The sequence below is a fragment of the Mesitornis unicolor genome, unplaced genomic scaffold (genome assembly GCF_000695765.1).
Source record: "Mesitornis unicolor isolate BGI_N332 unplaced genomic scaffold, ASM69576v1 scaffold5001, whole genome shotgun sequence".
Lineage (NCBI taxonomy): Eukaryota > Metazoa > Chordata > Aves > Mesitornithiformes > Mesitornithidae > Mesitornis > Mesitornis unicolor.
This window is the reverse complement of record NW_010164328.1, coordinates 6156-19345: the sequence shown is the minus strand read 5'-3', so window position 1 is coordinate 19345 and position 13190 is coordinate 6156. Positions and strand designations below refer to the sequence as shown.

At 40.7% G+C, this 13190-nt stretch overlaps 2 protein-coding genes across 2 annotated transcripts in view; one reads left to right on the top strand and one right to left on the bottom strand.

The window, feature by feature from the left end:
• NRDE2 (NRDE-2, necessary for RNA interference, domain containing) overlaps nt 1-6646 on the top strand; it is a 29179-nt gene extending 22533 nt beyond the window's left edge. Inside the window, 5 exon segments of the mRNA XM_010194265.1 lie at nt 1-68; nt 1113-2041; nt 3909-4047; nt 5784-5855; nt 6521-6646. The exon segment at nt 1-68 is cut by the window's left edge and continues 13 nt beyond it. Coding sequence (XP_010192567.1) covers nt 1-68; nt 1113-2041; nt 3909-4047; nt 5784-5855; nt 6521-6646 — 1334 coding nt within the window.
• A 3527-nt stretch (nt 6647-10173) lies between these two features.
• The window catches only part of LOC104548282 (26S protease regulatory subunit 4-like), a gene marked incomplete at its 5' end in the record, with an annotated part of 7133 nt that continues 4116 nt past the window's right edge, over nt 10174-13190 (bottom strand). Inside the window, 3 exon segments of the mRNA XM_010194266.1 lie at nt 10174-10414; nt 11200-11354; nt 13110-13190. The exon segment at nt 13110-13190 is cut by the window's right edge and continues 31 nt beyond it. Of these exon segments, the coding sequence (XP_010192568.1) occupies nt 10280-10414; nt 11200-11354; nt 13110-13190 (371 nt within the window).

Below are 13190 nucleotides of genomic sequence, written 5' to 3'. Positions count from 1 at the left end.
TCCTGCTGCTTCCGGGAAAGGAAAAATCAAACCTGTCCATTTGTTGGTTACAGTATGAAATATCTAAGGTAATGAAGAGTCTGTATATAATCGCTTTTGTCATGTGTGGCTTTCTTGTGTATTAATGTTTATATTGAGTTAAAATAAATTTTGGTGATTAAGAATTCAAATCAGGAAATGCCAGTTAAGATTGCACTAGGGATAAAAACAGACAAACAAACCAACCCCCAAAAACCAACCAAACAAAAAACCCACCACCCAAACCCTTTTCTTCAATGGCATACATGTAACAAAATATTTTTTTTCCTTCTTGCATAAATGTTACTATATGATACACTATCCTCGACGGAAATGGATGCAAGTGATCTTTTACAATGCAGTGAGTTAGCCAAGTCCTTTTACCAAACTATTCTACCAAGTGTGTAATCCTGAATAGCATGATAAGAGCACCTTATCAAGAAACTTACTACTTCCTATACAAGTTACATTTGTAGTGCTATTGAAGGCAATAACACCTTATCACTTGAATACGGATTTATTTAAGTAAAACTGCTTTAACAGATGCCCACAGAAGGCTGAGAGTCCAGCAATGCGTTGTTTTCCAAACGCTCCAGAAAGTTTAGTGTTGTGTTTCCAAGTTCCCTGTCTCTTACCCAAACACTGCTTGACTAGATGATCTCCTGTAATCTTCCCATCCAATCTCCAGATTTGTCTGTCAGCACATTCCCCGCTGTGAAAAACTACTTGGAGGTTTAATTGTGCTAGTCATAAGCTGCATCTGGCCAGACAGGATCACTTATTTTTCTTTTCTCAGCTGTTACAGATTGGCAGCTCTTTATTTGAGCAGTTGACCTTTTGAAAGAGTGAAATTTGATATTACTTAATGGCAGTGGCAGGAATAAGAATGATAAGCTGGTATAATTTGGCTATGTTGGAGAGAGCTGACAACAGGCAGTTGTGACAGCTTACAGTACGCAGCAACAGACCTGGCTGATGGTGAAATATGGAACAATATGAAAACAAACACAATAATGAAGTTAAAAATGCTGTAAGGTTTTTTCCTTTCTTCTCCCACCTCTCTCAAAATTTGTTCTGTTTATTCTCCCCTGCAGGTAGTTCAATGTCTCCAAGCAAAATGCAAGAAGAAGCTGAAAGCACAAGGGAAGAAGAGTAAAAAATTGGCCAAGAATCTCCTTAAAGCACCTGACAACCGAAACCAGCTTTCTCTCTGGAAACTGTACGCCTACCTGGAATGGCTGCTTGGTAACATTGACGATGCCAGGAAAGTATTTGACACTGCTCTTTGCACGGCAGGGACGGGAGGTCTGAAGAGTCCCCAGCTCTGCAGCCTGAGTCTGTTCTATGCTCAGCTGGAAGTGGAACTACTGGAAGGCCTAGAAGGGGCTGTTATGTCACGTGCGGTTCATATACTGACCAAATTGGTTGAAAGTGGACCTTATGTACCCTATAGTGGACAAGTGTTATCTGTCAATGTCTTGAAAGCTCGTAAAACATATGAGCATGCACTGCAAGATTATTTAAGTAAAACACCAGTTTCTGATCAGGATCAGGTCAGTGATGCTAATCAGCTGGTTAACTTGGTTGGTTGTTACGCACTGTTCCAGTATTTGACTGTTGGGATCGATGCTGCAGTATTAATATATGCACAGACTTCAGAAAAACTTGAAGCTTCTGGTCCGCAGAAATGTGAAAATACTGGAGAGAGTTTTGGCATTCAAAATTTTCCCACAGCTCTTGAAGCTGTCACACTGCTGCATACAAATTTACTCAGATTCCACATGAAAATTAGTGTTTATCCTTTGAATCCTCTGAGAGAGGCACTAACAGAGGCTCTGAAACGGTATCCTAGCAACCAGTCTCTTTGGAGGTCATACATCCACATCGAAAGGAAGTCTCACAGTGCCAGCAAAGCACGAAGATTTTTTGATGGTGTCACAAGGTCGACTAACTCTTTAGAGCCGTGGCTGTTTGCAATCCAAGCAGAGCAGTTGAGGAAAAAACTCATTGAGAATGTCCAGAGGTAATATTTTGCAGCTCCTTATGATTATGCTTTTTTGGATCTGTCTAATCACTTAACAGAGGAGAGAAGATGCCATCATAGTTCTTATTTTGCAGATGAAGAAGCTGTAGGTAATTTGTTCAAGACTGAACGGTGAGTCAGTGACAGAATATTGAATAGAATTAAAGACCTGGATGATGCTCTCCCGTCCTTTCTACTTACTGGCTCAGATTGTGTGTTGCGTTGTGTTTGATTACTTGCCGCTGACATGTGGTATGCATTTCCTTCAGTAATATTTAAATAACTCAGAGCCTGCTTAGATGGCCAAAGTAGACACTGTGACCTTATAAACTGCTGCATTTTAATACTACAGCAATAAGGGGCATAATGCAGAGCTACGCTGCAGTTCCTGACTGAGCTCACTGCCCTTCTTTGCTCCTGGATCACAGCATACAGTTGTGGCAGATCTGTTTCTATAGTGAGTGCTTGGGAATTTAGTTTTCATATGAGGCTGTTGCTAGGTAGAAGAGGCTGGAAAATTCCTGAATTTGCAGTGTGTTCTGAGCTCAGATTTTTTGCTCCTAGGAAAGGAGGAAGGGATAGGAGATGTGGGGAACGAAGATATGTGTTCATTATTAAAGCTTAGTCTCTGTTGTCTGCCTGTTGCTTGGGGCTACCTGTCCACTGCTACCTGCCTATCCCTGATAACATTGGCAGTTTGATTCTTTGCGTCTGCATATAGCAACAGAGATTTCTAGGAAAACGTTATCTCAAAGCTCTACATAGCTGTAAGCTTATAACATTCCCACTTGATGAAGTTACAGCATTATCAGTGTATGGTGTGGCCACTGCTTTGATTGCCACAGTCTGGTGACAAGCATGTGTCCCTGATAGGGTATTCCTGGACTATCATTGTGTGTCCTCCTAAACTGTAATAAGAATTGTACAGACACCAAATGTAAAGCAGGATTGTAATTTGAACATGAAAGGTGAAACAGTATCATATATAAGTCAGTGTCAGGTACAATGCTTCAAGTGTCTGACTCCATGCAGAGTAGGTGACATCATTTTTCCTCATGGCAAAGGTTAAGATGAGAGGAAATGTGACCTCAAAGATCCTTGAAAAAAGAGGGAAGTTAGGAGCAAGTGTTAAGGGAGAGTGGAACAAGCTGGCAGGCTAAGAGATTGCACATAGACAAAAGTGGTGTTGCCATGAGTGCTCCAGGCTGTTTCTTCAAGCTCAAAAATAAGCCAATCTGTATCAGCTGTAGATAGAAATCAGTGCTTTGGTGAAAAATACATACCTGCAACTTAAGGCATTTGAATCTCTGGGTGAAAACGAAAAGTATTATTGTAATCACAGTTGAGATCCAGAGCTGTAATCTGGATTTGAGACCAATGTATGGCCCTACGAAGGTGCCAGGGTTAAATTTGAACAGGCTTGCCTGAGCACCAGAAGCCTTACTGACCTAGACTTGAATTTGGCTTGAGCTGCTGCGCTAAGCTTGGAATGATGAAAGATCTTGAATGAAGACTAAGCTAAGTGTTTTAAGGTCATATGACAGTGGATTATTATACTCAAATAGAAATTATCTCCTCTAGTTGGTCAGGGTTAATTTTTCAACATGCTAAAAGGCTTTTCACAAAATACTTCATTAATATTCTCTTAACTGATTTTTCCTGTTTATGAATGTGTTGATTGGATTAGCAAGTGTGAAAAATCTTGTTTATAACATTCAGAGTTTCTAGCATGAAATACAGAAACCTGGCTATATACAGGTATGCTATGTGAACAGAGAGAGTACATTGGTCTTTACCCTCTCTTACCTGGGTGTGATCCTTTAGCTTGGGTTTAAGGGACTGTGGTTTCTTTTTTCGTCTGTTTTAGGGCAGATGTTGGTGAAATACATTCCACCATTCCTGAAACTGGATTAACAAATCGTATTGTAGCTCTGTTTGAACATGCAGTTGGGAGTGAAAATGGTGCCCATTGTCCGCTGCTGTGGAGAATGTATTTGAACTTTCTGGTAAGCACAGAGTGTCAGTTCTATTATGTTTTTTTACCATATTTGGATTCTCATGAACACAGCTATCATACTGTATAAAAAAAGGGATACTAAATGCTGCCGTATTTCCATGATTTGCAAGGTGATATATTTGAATTGTAATTTTCCTTATTGCTGAGAATATTAGGGAAAATGTAATTCACATGGATTAGAGGGAGTAGTATCTTCTGACAGTGCAGTTTTAATATAGATGCAGGCAAGTTATCGTGGTTGCTATCTTACATAGATTAAAAATACAAAATATCAATAGATGAATTCCACCCTGTCTTACAACATAAAGGTAAGTGGACAGGGGAACAAAATTTAAGAAAAGAAGCAGCACATTATGGGGACTTAAGATTTTATTATTTTTATGTAAATAAAATCAGCAAAGATTACTTGTATTTATGTTTTATACTTACTTTAGGATTCTGTAAGGAAATTATAAGGACTTTGATATATCATTTAAACCTAGATCCTGTTTTTTTATAACTTCATAGAATCACAGAATGGTTGAGGTTGGAAGATCTCTGGGGATCATCCTGTCCAGGTCCCCTGTTCAAGCAGGGTCAACTAGAGCCAGTTGTCTGGGATGATGTCTAGATAGCTTTTGAGTATCTCCAAAGGTGGAGACTCCATAACTCTGAGCAAGCCATGCCAGTGCTCAGTCACCCTCACAGTAAGAAGGTGTTTCTTGGTGTTCAGATAGAGCCTCCTGTGTCTCAGTTTGTGCCCATTGCTTCTGGTCCTGTCACTGGGCATCACTGAAAATAGCCTGGTTCCCTCTTCTTTACACCCTCCCTTCAGGTACTTGTACACATTGACAAGCTCCCAACCTGAGCCTTCTCCAGGCTAAACAGTCCCTGCTCTCTCAGCCTCTCGTTATAGAAGGGATACCCTAGCTCCTTAGTCATCTTAGTTGACCCTTCATTGGACTTTCTCCGGTATGTCCATGTCTGTCTTTACTGGGAAGCCAGCAGCTGGGCACAGGATGCCAGATGTGGCCTCACCAGTGCTGAGTAGAGAGGAAGGATCACCTCCCTTGACCTGCTGACTTTGTCTAATGCAGCCCAGGATACCATTAGTTCTTCCTTGCTGGAAGGGCACATTGCTGGCTTGTGTTCAACTTGGTGTCCACCAGGGCCCCCAGGTCTTTTTCTGCTGAATGAGTGCTTTGAGGAGGAAGTTTTAACTCCCTCCAGGTAGATGCTAATTTGACATAGCTGTTTTTGTATGTAAGGGGATTCAGCCTTAACAAGCTTCTGCTGAGTAAGAAAATGTATGTGCATTCAGCGCTCAAAAATAACGTGTTATCACCTTTCCTGTACCAAAGATGCTCTTGTACAGTATATGTGTAAGTTTGGGTTAATGATTTGCACTTTTGCCCATTGCCGTGTTATTGCCGAATACAGGCAAAGGCAGAGACTTTAACTGAAATTCTCAGCAGGGGCTCTTTCTGCTGGCCTTCGTTTTTTTACTTGTGTGACAAGTAAAGCCCTGAAACCCCTTAAAGACATCTCTTCAATTACACTGAAGAGCATAACCAGTGTCACCAGTGTAACCTGTCAAACTGCATAGCTACCACAATATGTAGTAGTAGGGATTCCTCTGCAGAAGCACACTGAGCTTGTCAGCAGTGATTTCTTTCTCAGAGATAATTGTTCTATTATTTCAGTTATTACTGCATTGAAGCATGAACATTTTTTTTTCTCGTACAGGCTTCACTAGGACAAAAAGAAAAAAGTAAAGGATTGTTTTATAAAGCCCTTCAGAACTGTCCTTGGGCAAAGGTAAGCATAGAAAATATATAAACCTCTCATCATACTCTTTTGAAGTTCTGTATCTGGAAAAAAAAGTTGGACTTTAGTAGGTGTGTAATGAGTTATATGTGAATGAAAGGAGAGATTTCTGAATGAGAAGTACCGTAAGGTTTTCTGCAAATAAGGGTCGCATCTGAAATGGAAATAAACATAGTGGTCAGTGCTGTTTGCGTTTCAGCATAAAAAGATGTTCATTGCATGAGGCAAGGAGATAATAAATTCCTTGCTGTGTAATCTAGAAGTGATCGCATCTTTAGGATCATGTTTTATCATGAGCATGGTGGTAGCAGTAATATATAGGCAAATAAAAGTGGATTTAGTTAATAGTATAAGAAATCATTCAGGAGCACTTGCAGCTCTTCAGATTGTCTGTATGTGCTGCAAATGTTCCAGCACCTCTTGACCTATGTTTGATGTTTCTGAATAAAATTATTTAGTAAGAGTTAGAAAAGACTTGATTAAACATCTACATTTCTGTCACTGTAAAACTACTAATTCTGTTTGTATTATTTTGAGTAAGTATGTGGTATTTCTTATGTTCTTGCTACAGAGCTGTTTGCATATCTATGTGCTTCTTTATACCGTGCTTCTTGCTGTGACAGATGGCCCAGAAAATGTTCCTGTTGTCTTTCTAGGTACTGTATATGGATGCAGTTGAGTACTTCCCTGATCATCTGCAGGAGACGCTTGATCTAATGACTGAAAAAGAACTGAGAGTGCGGGTACCTATGGAAGAGCTGGATCTGCTACTGGAAGTTTAAAAAAGTGTAGATAAGTGGACAAAGTACAGAAGCTACTTCCAAAACTAACAGATCTGTCCCTTTTCAAACAGGAACTCTGTTGGGACTTGGGTATTACGTACTTTGGTTTTTTGGCTGGTTTTTTTTTTTTAAGGCTTTCATATAAATTGCTGTCAAAGTGGAGTTCTACTGACTGCAAGTACGCTGAAATCAAGTATTCCCTTTTGCCCACAAAAATGCATCCATTTCTCTGAAGTATCGCTGGCTCCTGCAGAAGGGTACCCTCTTATAAATAGCCTCCTGTTGAACGTTGCCCGCATTTCTTCTTCTTTTGTTTAAATTTACATTCCCTAGAGCTCAGTGGAGATGCAGCACTTGCCAACTATGGCTTGGTGAGCAGCACAGGAAATAAAATTCTGCCAAATGGATGCTCTGCTGTCCTCCAGTTGGCAGACTTCAGTAATTTCCTTCAGCTTGGTATGTGTGCGTGTGTGTATATAACGACCAAGTCAAACAGCCACCACATCTGTACATACGCTGTTAGAGCTAAATCCTTGCTTGAGCAGGCACCTATTTTGGACTTACATTTGTATGTTTTTGACAGATGACCATTTAATCTGAATATTTATGAAAAATACACCTAAATATTTGAAAATTCAAAAGGAAATTGAATTATTTTGTCTTTATTTAATGGAACTGTGAGGGTATTAAAGATTAAATGTATCCATAATGCATCTTGAAGCAGCTCACTTTTAAACAAGGTTTTATAACTGATTACTTGCTTTTGACCCAAATACAGGCAGTCATCACAAGAGAAGTAGAGGTCTGGTCTGTATTTAATTTTCACCAAAGGCGGCAGTGTAGTCAAAACATGATTGTTTAATTAGTAGCTTCTATTCCAAGAGTCTTTAGGCAAGCTCTTAAAGAAGTAATGTGAAATGTGGTAACTATTTAAAGAAAATGTTATGTTATATACTTATTTTATAAGACAAAACATGCTGAAATTTGTAAAAGACTGTTTAGTAGCCCTACTCTTGAGACCCAAGTACTCAGAAACTGGATCCTCATCTGAAAAGAGGGAACATGCAACCACTGAATACACAAAAATGTTTTGGAGGCTTTTCAGAAGAAAACTGTCACTAAGAGCACTAAAACAATTGGAAACTCAGCTGGTGAGATCTCATTACATGGAAAACTATGGCTGGATGAAGCCATGCAACCTATGGCTCCGTTTAGCCTGTCACACCACAATACAAAGTATAATACATTTTAGTTTAGGCTGCACTTCGTTTATTCTTTTCTAAAATTATTTTAAATATTACAGGAAATACGCAGGATTTTAAATGGCATTACGACACTTCTGGAGAGCCTTATAATACTGTTGTGGTTGCAAGTGATGCTGGTTTTGCTGTAAAAGGAATTGATTAGTCTTCGTAAAAAATAGATATTTTTTTTTTGTATTTTTATTTTTAAAATCCGTGCTTCTTTCTGAAATGACAGAGCTCCTGAATTGTAGGTAAGAGTTACAAATTGTGTGTCTGTGTGTGTGTCTGTGTGTATGTGTTTGCTCTCCTATCAAAGGAGAATGCCATTTCCTCTGAAGACCTAGAAGGGACATGGAGAGGGGGGAAGCTTGATTGTGCTCCTGCTTGCGTTTGTCTTCAGAGTCAGAATCACAGAGCAGCCCAGGGAGGGAGGGACCTCGAAAGCTCACCTGTTCCAGGCTTTTGTGGGATGGGGAGCCCAGGAAAGATGATGTAGCACCCTGTCCAGTCACATCTTGAAAACCTCCAGCAATGGCAGAGATTACTTTTGTTTCAGTCACCTCCATGCGTCCTCCCTCTCCCCTGAGCCCTTTTCTTTGTACAGCTCCTCGTGGTGCAGCGCTTGCAGTGCTTCCTTTGCTTGGGGTGGGCAGAGGCTGCTCACTTCCTGGAGCTCCTGCAGAGAGTCTTGCCTCTTAATTCCAATCTCAGTGGCTTTTTTGTCATTCAGAAATGTTGATGAAAGTGGCAGAAGTTAAATTCTGCTGCAAAAGGTAAGAGTTTAATTTTCAAATACTTTTCTTCTTCAGTTATTGTGGTGGCAGACAGCGTACCAGGACACCGTTCATGGTTTAGCTTAATGCGTTGGAGCTTTCCTTCAGTCAGCTGAACTGACCTCTTTGTGCTTGGTGCTTCTCACCAACACTAATAGCCCTGTCCCAAAGTAAAAAGCCTCACTTTGCCACACATCAGAAAGCTCTTCAGCCCCTCAGGCGATGATGAGATCAATGGCCATGATTAGAAAGTGCTAAAAAGTCACTGACTTTTGGTGACCTTTCCCAGGAGACAGATCTCATAAGGTTTGTAAGAATGGGTAATAAAACTTCTTGTTTTTCCATTTCCAGATAAAAAGCAATTCTATGTCAGGGTTCCTGCTATGCAGATTAAATAAGAGTCCATTCATCTGCAGAGTTTGTTTTAAACAATGAACCACATAATTTTTACACAGAGAACCAAGATCTCATGGCCTTGCTGCTACCATTGTTATTATACAGCACTGGGGTTGTTACCCACAGGGGTTGCTCTGTGTGTAGCTCTCAAATGTCTACTCCTGGCCAGCATTTGCTCCCATAGAGTTTCCAGAACAAAGACTGCACATTGCTTAACTGTGGTCTGTACTTTGTATTAACCTTAAAAATCACATGTACATTTTGAAATTAATTACTCTGAACTTAACCAGCATTTCACAAGAGTACACTACAGAGAATACTTAATGAGCAGTATGTGCATTGCTACAACTCTGGGGCTGGAGCTGCAGGTGACAGATTTGCTTAGAGGGGAAGAATTGCTTTTAAGATTATGCTGCATGTGCTGGTGTTTGAATTTCTGTCTGCATGGCTGCAGCACAACACACCCTGCACTTGTGGCACCTGGACTGGTCAGTGCCTTCACAGCAGGGACATCCTGCCTTGGGCAGCACAAGGCTGGAGAAGCTGCTGCTGCACTGGCTCCTTCTAAAGCTGTTCTCTAACTGCATAAAGCAAGTGTGCTTGCTTTGGAAAAAGTAAATTTGTAAACTTTAATGTTGCAAATACTTTACCCAAACATGTTTAAAAGGACCCATCTCTATCCAGTACTTGTGCTTACAGGAAAAGCAAGGTGGACACTCACTGTATTAAAGTATATCTGGATATTACTTAAGGTTGCATGTTTTTTGTTAATTTTTATGTATGACTTCAGACACTGAGGTACTCAGAAGTTACTTTTGTCATCATTACTTAGCCCCTAAAAAGAAACACAGAAAAGTAATTACTTTAAGAGCAGCAGCAATTAGACAGTAGTTGTAAGAGCCTGCCATGCCCACCAAGGGTAGGCACACTGTGGTGTGGCACCATGGGGGTTTGGATGGCTGAGATGAGCACCCTCAGGTCACTGCTGCTGCTTCTTGAAAGTAACTCTGACTAAAGCAAGAGCTGGATCTATGTAAATAACAGTTCTTTGCCACCAAAACAGTTTATTTCACGTACATGTTTTATTGGGAAGTGTTACACTGACTTAAAAACCACAGCCCACCAGGATTTAACCTTTTCAAGAATGAAAATCAGCTAGACTATGTTTTACACGAGACTGCCAGCAACAGTTCCTGATAGTCCCCAGAGAGACAGATGGCTCAAAGGTAGAGTCCCTCAGGGGTTCCTTCCTGCTTCTTGTAGAGGACGTTCTCTTTAGACTTTTTGAAGTCTTCGTTTGTTACTTTCATTCGCCGTTCCCTCAATGCCATCAGTCCAGCTTCTGTACAAATTGCCTGCAACAGAGAAAGCAAGAATAAGCTGCTGGCCCTGTGCAGCCGCTTCAGGCCCCAAGTCAGAAGACAGCAGCATCTTCATGACCCTGGAGTAAAAGTGAAGAGTGTTAACAAAAGTTACATTGTTTGACAGTGTTCAGTAGCACTGCAGCATACAGAACAATCTGGATAAAACGAGAAGTCTGTCCTGTAAACAGAGTAATGCTTCCAGGACAGAAAAGCAGCTTTCTAACAACAGTATTTCCCTCCTGCAAGGAACAGATGGATCCAGCTTTGTCACAGTGGATGGTGTTACCCTTCTGCCGTGAGGTGACAGAGGAAAGTAATGTCATGTTTGGTTAAGGCCATCAGTGTGATAACTAGCAAGGCCTCTCTCTCCTTCAGAAAAGCTGACCGTGGATGGCTGAAGCTCCCTCATTTACAGTTGCATTTTTATCTACTTGCAACATCGGCCCTAAAAATGCTGCTTATTCTGCATTGTCTTAAGTAACATTTAAGATATCTTGCATGTTTGTGCAAGATGCTGCATTCCACTTCTAATTTCCACTTGCTACTTCTAGAATTTCATATTCAGATAACACAGGTACGTACTCTTATCAACACAAGCTGCCTCCTAATGACAGTTTCCCATTTGTAAAGATGAGTACATGGCATTCATACAAGGTATTTTAAAACCACCCAACTGTCCCTCAGTAATGTAACCACAGGTAATTGGAGAACAATTTCAACAGACAATGAAAGTGAAATTTGTGGTTTGAAGTGTGACACTGGTGATGTACACTGACCTTAATGTCTGCACCACTGAGATCGTCTTTTGCCATGATCAGCTCATCCAAAGTCACATCATCTGCCAATGTCATCCTACTTGTGTGAATCTGAAAGATTCGTTTCTTGGTCTTTTCGTCAGGTAGAGGGAACTCTATTTTCCTGTCAATACGTCCTGTGCAAAAGAAGAGCTCAGTCTTAGGTTTTTTGCATGCAGCTACTGGAAACAGCAGGAAGAAGAGTTCAAGGTCAGACTGATAAACTCTTCACACCACACTCACTCATGTCTTAGAGTAGGAAGTAGGATCAGACTCTTCTGTCTGTAATGAGCAGGAAGCTACTGGAGCTGAAAGAACCATACTGCTGAAAACAGCTGTGTCACTGCAGGTGAGAGGCATCTCACCTGGGAAACATGTAAATATAAAGCTATGTATATAGAATATAAATAGCTTCTCGAGTCACATGTAAATATAAATACCCCTGTGTCATAGCACAGAAAAGTATGAATCAAATGCTTATATTCTTGTAATAAATTTTATTCTACTCTGAGATTACATTTAGCCCTGAAGTTTCATTCTCTGCCACATACACAAGTCACAGCAGCAACGTGAAGTACTCTTCTTATACAACCAAGGTCCTAAAAAAAACCCCAAAAAACAAAGCCTAACTGAAGAAGGAAATGCGTAAGATGTTCTGCTGCAGATCTCCAGATGTCTCCTTTATAGCAGTGGACACTTCGGACATTCTGGTACTCACTGTTCCACCTTCAATGAGGAAACTTTTTAAAGATATTTCCCATCTCTAGATCACTCCTGTTTTTCTTCATTTTTACAGTATCTTTTCTAAAAGCACCTGATCGCACCACACAGATATTCCAGACTATCATACACAACGGTCAACCAGACTCCCGAGCTGCTATGAGTGCCCTGCTGCTCAAGCAATGGTTCTAATTTAAATACCTGACAGGTGCTAGAAGTTTCCTTCCAAAAGTTTTAGGTCATATTAGTTCATCTTTCAGTGCCGGTATAGTGTTTTCTCCTCTGTACTCCAGCTACAACTGGTTTTGTTTTGGTGGGGTACGGCTAAGATGGTGACAAAACCAGAAAAAACACAAACACCTCAGCAGCTTTGTACTGTGGAGGTGTTTTCTAAACTCCTTGGGTCCATACAGCCAAGTGACTGTTCAGAGTAGTTCCTTCACAATTTCACCTTAAATTCTCCTTTGCTATCTTGCCCCTGTTACTTTGTAAAGGTTTTTCTCCAGCACCTGGGATTTACTTGAGGACAGTAACAGGACACTTAGCTCATTCCTTTGATCTCGGTGCTGCTTCCTAGCTTCTGATTTAACAGACCCCACAGGTGTTTTGGAACATTTTTAGTGGACATTTTAAAATACTACTTGTGCCTGTTCAAGCTCTTGGCTCAACATGCAATACATGTGTCAAAGTAAGGTATTACTTCTCCCTCGCTCACCCGCCAGTAACAGCAGGATGCCAGGTCAGGGAGGAAGCAGACTCCTTTCCTTGCATCAAAATGCAGGCTCTCACAGTTTGGGCTGAAGTTCTCATCTGCAAAGCACAAGCTGCACTGCCCTGTCTTCCTCTCTGCTGAAGATGTTAACGAAATCCTGCTGCAAATACACTTACTACAATGAACAATTACTTAAGATAGCTATGCCATCTTAATACAAAGGAAGAATATTCAAACTGTTTATGTCAATGTAAGAGGAACACATTTCTCTTCCATAGGTTTTTCTCCCATTTGGAAGCTTGTGAATGGGTTCAAAATCTAACAGATGCACCAGCATAGATGAAACAGTGAATAAAGACAAACCAGCAGCTTACATTCTTTTCATCAGCCCATGTGTGATGAGTTACAAGCCCTTTCACAAGAAAAGTGTCTTAAGCATCCACAGCGGGAAGTCTCTTACCTGGCCTAATTAAAGCTGGGTCCAGAGTTTCTATTCTGTTTGTAGCCATGATAACTTTCACGTCCCCCCGAGAGTCAAACC